We start from the raw sequence: 7,371 nt of genomic DNA, 5'->3' as shown, positions 1-7,371 counted from the left end.
GATACTCGTAAAAAATTCTAAGGCACAAAATAGGACAGTAAATCTCATGTAAAATATATCTCATTACATGTACACAAAGATAAATGTGCCTAAGATATACACCGTACAAATACTGACATAGAAATAACAAATGTACAATAAGTATTGCCCATTGGACTAGTTATGGCAAAAAAGATGGGACTAATCCTTATAAAAAACGCCATGAACTTGTTGTCTAATTGGCAACAAGTGGCCCATCCAGAGGAGACGAATGGGAAGAAAGGTAGTCAAGTCCCACAGAGTAACATATGTACTTTCCAAACAGGAAATATGCTATCATTGAAGAAGAACTACTTATTCATGTTTGTTTACATCTATTCTATAACAAATGTGCACAATTAACGTGATTAAACCCACAACTCTGTTTGAATTTCATCATAAGTTTCGAAAAACAAATCAACATGTATTTTTGGAAGTATATATACCACAGTTATGTAAAATTAGGAAGCACCAAGTCAGCTATATATACATATCACACTCATATCTAAAATGAAAACCCAAACATTAAAAAATAAGAGTTTCCTATTATAGCTTCTTTAACCATGACCTACAATAATCTACAAGAAATATCTTGTGCATATAGTTACATGTCATTAAACAAACATGACTAGGGTTTAATACTTAAAATCAAAAACAATAAAAACTTGTTATATTCACAAATGCCGCCTCAGACAGTCATTTGCAAACATGTAATGTTACCTAGAAGTCATAGTTAAATTTAAAAAACTATCTAACTTGACGTAATCACAAATGCCGCCTCAGACAGTCATTTGTAAACATGTAATGTTAGAAAACTATGAGTACTGGGTAATGGCCACCTTGAAAAATTGCTCACCTAGCAGCTGCCTCAGACAGTCTGACTAGAGAACATGGAGAATACAACATTATTTCATAATCAGATGCCTCAGACAGTCCAATTATAAAGCAATAGCCAATTATGCAAAGTCTGAATGTAAACTGTCTAAAATGTAAATCAAACAAGATTAAGAGGTGAAATTTCCACCGTATCAAAAACTGGTATCCTAAAATATCGCCTAATAGCACTGGAGTTCCAGCGACTCATTAAACGAATTTTATCCTCGGGAATTTTGCACTGAAAAGCATAAGACGCTGCTCCTATACGAAAACTATGTGATTTGTACTTAGTTGTGTCAAGACCAACAAATGATAATGCATTTTTTAGTTCATTTGTAAAGTAAGCCTGATTAATTGGTTTTTGACCATCAAAACTGAATAAAGGGCCCTGACATTTACTTCTGACTGATAAGTACTTTTGCATAGCTATTACTGGACATATATTTTTACAAGTCTGAGCTGCTATTTGCAAGGACACAGGTCTACCTGAGTCATGATGTTTAAAATGTCTGAGTGTTAATGTCATAGATTTAGGTCTTCCTCGTACTGGGTCAAATGATAAATTTTTAGATGAACAAGATTTCTACTTGAATTTTTTTAAAGATTTCACAGTTACTTCACCTACTCTCAGGAATGCAAAGAAACAGAGTGTTAACATGGCTGTCAGAAGGCGTCTGCTAAACTTCCCAGCCACTGTGTGTTAAGCGCATGGACTAGCTTGAAAAGAATATGAGGTGTTATTGGTAAACGGATATCTGGAGCATTGGATAAGTGCTGAGCTCCTTTGAGAAGCTTCTTGATGACAAAAAACTGAGTTGGGTCAGAGAGACCATGTATTTTGTGATAATAAGAAATACCTGCAACAAAGGTATTTATTGTGTTGTAAGATTTTTTTATGTTGATATAACCATGCTATAAAAGACATAATGTGATTTAACTGAGATGGAAATGTTGGACTTGTACTGAAATTTGCCCGGAAGAATTTATGATAAGCATTTAAAGCTACCTCATATGACACCTGGGTATTTTTTGACATTGCAGCATCAAGCAGTTTTGATGTCGAATTTACTAAATGTGTAGGTACTCCTGAGGGATGTTGGCTGGGAACTTGTCCATGTAAGGTGCTAATTCCTTGAATTTCTCTACCTGCAAACGCGAAAGTAAGTCTGGTAAAACATTTTTCTTCCCAGGAATATGCTCGGATTTGAACAGAATATTAAATCTCAAGCAAGCTAGAACCAATCGTCTGACTAATGACATCACTGATGGATCTTTCGAAGAAAGTCTATTAATAATGTTGACTACTGCCATATTATCTGAATGAAACAATATAGAACAGTTAGTCAAGGTTTCTCCCCAGATTTCAATAGAAACCACGATTGGGAAAAGTTCCTTGAATGTAATATTGTGATCTTGAAGGTTTATGTTCTCCCAGCTTCCAAAAAACCATTTTTTACCTAAGATAGCCCCATAACCTAAGCTTCCCGCTGCATCAGTATACAAATGAAGTTTTTGGGAATTTTGCCATTTGTCGTCCAGAAAGATTGACTTGCCATTAAAGTTGTCTATGAAAGTTTCCCAAGCTAACAAATCCAACCTTGCTTGCTTATTCAGACGAATCCTATGATGAGGCTTTTTTATACCTACTGTTAAATTAATAAGACGACGCAGAAATGCACGTCCAGGTACTACAACACAGCAAGCAAAATTTAACAGCCCAATCAAGGACTGAATTTCACGAAGTTTCATCTTTTTGCGATTTTTTGCTAGCTTAACTGCCTCACGGATTTTTTGGACTTTATCTTGGGGTAATCTAGCTTCCCACCTAACTGTATCTAGTTGTACTCCTAGGAAAACAATATCTGTAGAAGGGCCCTCTGTTTTTTCTGATTTAATTGGTACCCCCAACACCTCACATAAAGATATAAATTGTTGTAATGCTAAACCACATATTGTAGAGTCCCGGGGTCCTATAAATAAGAAATCATCCAATATATGCAACATGTTAGGGATTCCAAACTTGTTGCAAGCTATCCACTGCAATGCTGTACTGAAGGTTTCAAAAATGGAGCAAGATATTGAGCAACCCATGGGAAGACATTTATCAAAATAAAATTTATTTTGAAACTGAATACCTAGTAACTCATGGTCAAGTGGGTGGACAGGTATTATACGAAAAGCAGAAGCAATGTCAGTTTTTGCAAGAAGGCACCCAGGACCAATCTGCTTTATTAATCTGATTGCGTCATCGATTGTTGTGTAGGAAACGGAACATAATTCCTCTGGTATAAAATCATTTACTGAATGCCCATCAGGAAATGACAAATGCTGAATCATTCGAAATTCGTTAGCTTCTTTTTTGGGCACCAGACCTATTGGTGAACACTGAATATTAATAAAGGGAGGTTCCTCAAATGGACCAGCTATTCTACCAAGTGAAATCTCTTTGTTTAATTTTTCTAATGTTATATTTGGAAGAGTTTTGGCTGATAACAAATTGGAAGAAAAACGTGGTTGTCTTGGACCCTCATAACCTAATCTAAATCCTTTTTCAAAACCTTCACATAAAAATTCTTTCAAATTTTGATGATAGCCTTCTAATAGCTGTTTTAAAATAGTTATGCGTACTGGAGTAACAACAAAACTATTTGTTTGCAGTGGTGGCTGATGAGAATGAACTTGATGGGTAGCTTGGGGAGCTGTTGTTTGGGGCTGACTGATTACCTCTTGGGCATTGAAGGGCTGAGTGGTTTTTCTTACACTGGTAACATGTGTGTTTATATTGACAGTTGTTCTGGTAGCATTTCCCATTTCTGTGAAATGCATAGCAGAATCCAGGTGGTGTTTTCCTACCTTTCTGGGGCCCCCCTCTTCTTTGAAAATTGTGTTTGGTACGAAAATTGGTTTGGAAATTATGATGAAAATTTCTAGATGTGGTGGCCATAACCCAATATTCATAATGCAACTGGCCCCAAGGGATAGACCTTGCCTCAATGTCTTTACGAACTTGTTTATCATACGTCAGCCATGATAAACCTGCATGTCTATTAGCCAACTCTCTGACAATTTCTCCATGTTTAATAACTGATGCAACTTGCTTTGGAAATTTTTCTGAATAAATTGCCAAAAATTTTAGAAAAGCTGATGTCCATTTATCTATGGATTTGATGAGAGTTTTTGACTTGGTTGAAAGTAATTTTAATTCAGAATTGCCTGTACTTTTAAGTTGAACAGACCTGTCTGAGGCAATATCTTCCCTTGGCAAAAGTTTACTAAAGTCAATATATTTATTTTGCCAGATTTTGTTTTTAATTTTTGTTTCAACCTGTGCTGATATTGGCGTTGATAGCAAATAGTTGTCATCATTATCAGACTCAGCTGATGAGGAGTCATCAGTACTCGTATTTTCATCTGAGGAATTTTCATCACCTGAAGAGTCAATCAAATCTGAGTTAGTACCTGCAATGGAAGGTGATCTAGGAGGTGAAGATATTCTTTTTCTCTTTTTCTTTGGCTCTCTGTGCTTTTTCCTTCCCCTATCCTCAGTTTCTACCATCTGTTGGGACTCCTGATTGGATTCATTTCTGATCGCTTCTAGGACCTTGTCCGTTACTGCTGCCACCAGCTGGTCCTGTGCGGTCTGTTGCACAGTCTGTTGTGCAGCCTGCTCTGCAGACCCTGCTGCTGCTGGAATGACCTGAGTTCGCCTCCCTCTTGGTTGGCGTTTGGCACTTTTGGGTTCGCTCATCTGTAAAATTGTTTATCAAAATGATATAAATGAAATATATTTTATTCTTAACCACAGCTCTGGTCAATGAATAAGGCTTCAGTACTAATACTGTAATACTGGTACATGGACTTCATATCAAACACAATTATTGTACCACAACAAATTCATTGACTATGTAAAAACATAGCTTTTTTGTGGAAATTATCATACATATTTGGTTAATTAACAGCTTTCAATTGATAATATAAGCATGTATGTAAATTCATTTAGAAATACCATTATACCAGTGTGGACTTGAGTATAATAAGTCAAATCTGAATTTTTAATACATGTCAATCAACATGGTAAAATTATTGAGACTCACAATGAACTTGAGTAAAAGATACTTATAACTAACATTTATGAACAGGAATGCCATATTTATAAGAACTTAAAGATGCCCACCAACCATATAGGTGCATAGAACTTCTGTCACCTTTATCAATCGCCATGTGTTCCCCAACCATATAGGGGTATATAATTTTCATCACAAATTACACCCGATAAGGGTAAAGGCCCCAACCATATAGGAGCCCAAAAATATATATATAAACATATTGCCACTAAAACATCAGCATTCCTTGTGATTACACAATCTTAATCACCTATGGTCTAATTACACATCCAATTAGATGTAACAAGCCCACTTGAACCACCAATTTATGATAAACATATGTAATTACATCAAAGAAACCCCAAACATATAGGGGCATGAATATACACAGAAAACCCCAACCATATAGGGGCATATTAATAAACCTGTAACCATAACTGGGAAACACAGCATATCCTTTATTGCATAACGCACATATTCATTAACTTTATCCAAAGCTAAAAGACATGTGTTTGTCTATAGAGTACATTTTAATAAATCCCCAACCATATAGGGGCACAATCATAAACCTGTAATCAAAATTAGGAAACAAAGCATAACCCCCAAAATGAATATTACTGCACTTCTATAGAGAACCGAAAGATGGTGCCCCAACCATATAGGGGCAAATTTAACTAAACCCACACCATACATATATAGGCATAATAATAACCTATGATCATAATAAGAAAGACAGCATGATCATAAATGCAATGTGTAATATCTTCTATTCAGTGCTAAAAAACACATCCCAACCGTATAGGGACAAGTTTCAATAAGGCAAGTGTAAAAAGCACAAAAACATGAAAACTGGTGAGGGAGGGGGATAAAAAATACAAACTCCAACCAAGTAGGGTACCCTTGAAAAACCCCAACCATATAGGGGTCAAATAATAAAGTGTTCATATCCAAAAAGCAAACAACAGGCAGATAATGTAATTAATAAATCTTATATATCTTTATATATAAATAATTATCCCCAACCATATAGGGGTATAATCACAGAACTCATATCCCAGCAGACAAAATACACCTAATATAGGGATATGATAATATAAAAGCACTGCATAATATATAAATTAAGCAACATATTCTAATCAATAAAATGTTGATTAGAAAACAAAACCCCAACCATATAGGGGTAAATTCTTTTTTTTTTTTTTTTAAATAGCCATGAATAATAAAAACTGTTGTTTACCCCAACCATATATAGGGGAACAACAATTCCAAAGTTATGGGCCTCGACCATAAAGAGACAACATTTTAAACTTTGTAATAAACAGTTGAGTAAAGCTTATCATTTTGTTTACAATTCACTTGAACAAAGATTTAGCTCTGCCTTTGACATATCTTGAAACCAAGTGTAAAACATAGGCCCAGTGGCTGTGACAAAAATGTTTTGCCATGTGTAGTCAACTATCCTCCTATATTTTCAAACAAAATTCATACCCACCATTTGTTATGGTTTTGAGTGTAGAAACTACTACTGCTCGCAAATTATTATAATACTTCTTCATTCCTTGCAAATTCAGGTGTACACCATCTTGAGAAAACACCATGTCCTGACTTGCAGAGGACCAGAAACCTGATAAGCGGAAAAATTTTGATCCTTCCACATTACATAAATAGGATGATATTCTCATTTTAAGTTCATCCACTCTTTCATTGAACCACTGAGTATCCACTTCATAACGTATGCGGTAACTAGGGGGTCTTCTTTGTAAAGTTTGTAGAATTACAACATGTTTCACTGATTCTGCATAACGAAGGGATATAACAAAGTCAATCAATTGTTTGAAGACATCTGATACTGATTTAGTAGGATCACAGAGGTCATTTGATACGACTTGCAATACCACCACATCTGGATGAAACAGCCTTACGTAACGCAGACCTTGCGCCCTAACCTTTGACAATGTCGCTCCCCGAAATCCTGCATATGAAACATGAATTTCCTCCAAACTTAAGTTCAAATTTTTTGTCACACGGTTATCAGGAGAACTATTCACAAAGTCTTCCAATCTACTGACAAATGAATGTCCTAAAACTACAAGTTTCATAACCATGATGGCGAGTTACGTAATCGGATGTAAACCGCCACAAACTCTTTTACATTATATAAAATTAAGGAGAATGTACTTACGATGCACCGTCAAACACTAGCAATGAAACATGTGTCTTGCATGAGAATATATGGACACAAACGCAAGGAAAATATCAAACAAATGTAAAAGTTTCTACACATTCAAACAATGGCTACAGCTTCAATAAACAAATATCACGTGATCAATATGGCGGTAAAGTACAGAACCGTAATGGAAAGATTTTTCTTATT

General features: G+C 35.5%; 1 protein-coding gene across 1 annotated transcript; it reads right to left on the bottom strand.

Moving 5' to 3' along the window:
- Window positions 1-1,604: 1,604 nt before the first annotated feature.
- LOC133198476 (uncharacterized) lies at window positions 1,605-7,102 on the bottom strand. The gene is made up of 3 exons (XM_061334566.1): window positions 6,575-7,102; window positions 4,354-4,642; window positions 1,605-2,040 (listed from the first exon to the last, which is right to left on the bottom strand). Exons 1-3 carry the CDS (start codon window positions 7,100-7,102, stop codon window positions 1,715-1,717), a joined length of 1,143 nt encoding a protein of 380 aa, XP_061190550.1. The 3' UTR covers window positions 1,605-1,714.
- Window positions 7,103-7,371: the final 269 nt, after the last annotated feature.

Source organism: Saccostrea echinata, unplaced genomic scaffold (assembly GCF_033153115.1).
Source record: "Saccostrea echinata isolate AGI-Se365-2 ecotype Australia unplaced genomic scaffold, CSIRO_AGI_Sech_v1 ptg000033l, whole genome shotgun sequence".
Classification (NCBI taxonomy): domain Eukaryota; kingdom Metazoa; phylum Mollusca; class Bivalvia; order Ostreida; family Ostreidae; genus Saccostrea; species Saccostrea echinata.
The sequence above is the reverse complement of the archived record's forward strand: the minus strand, read 5'-3'. Positions and strand labels throughout refer to the sequence as shown.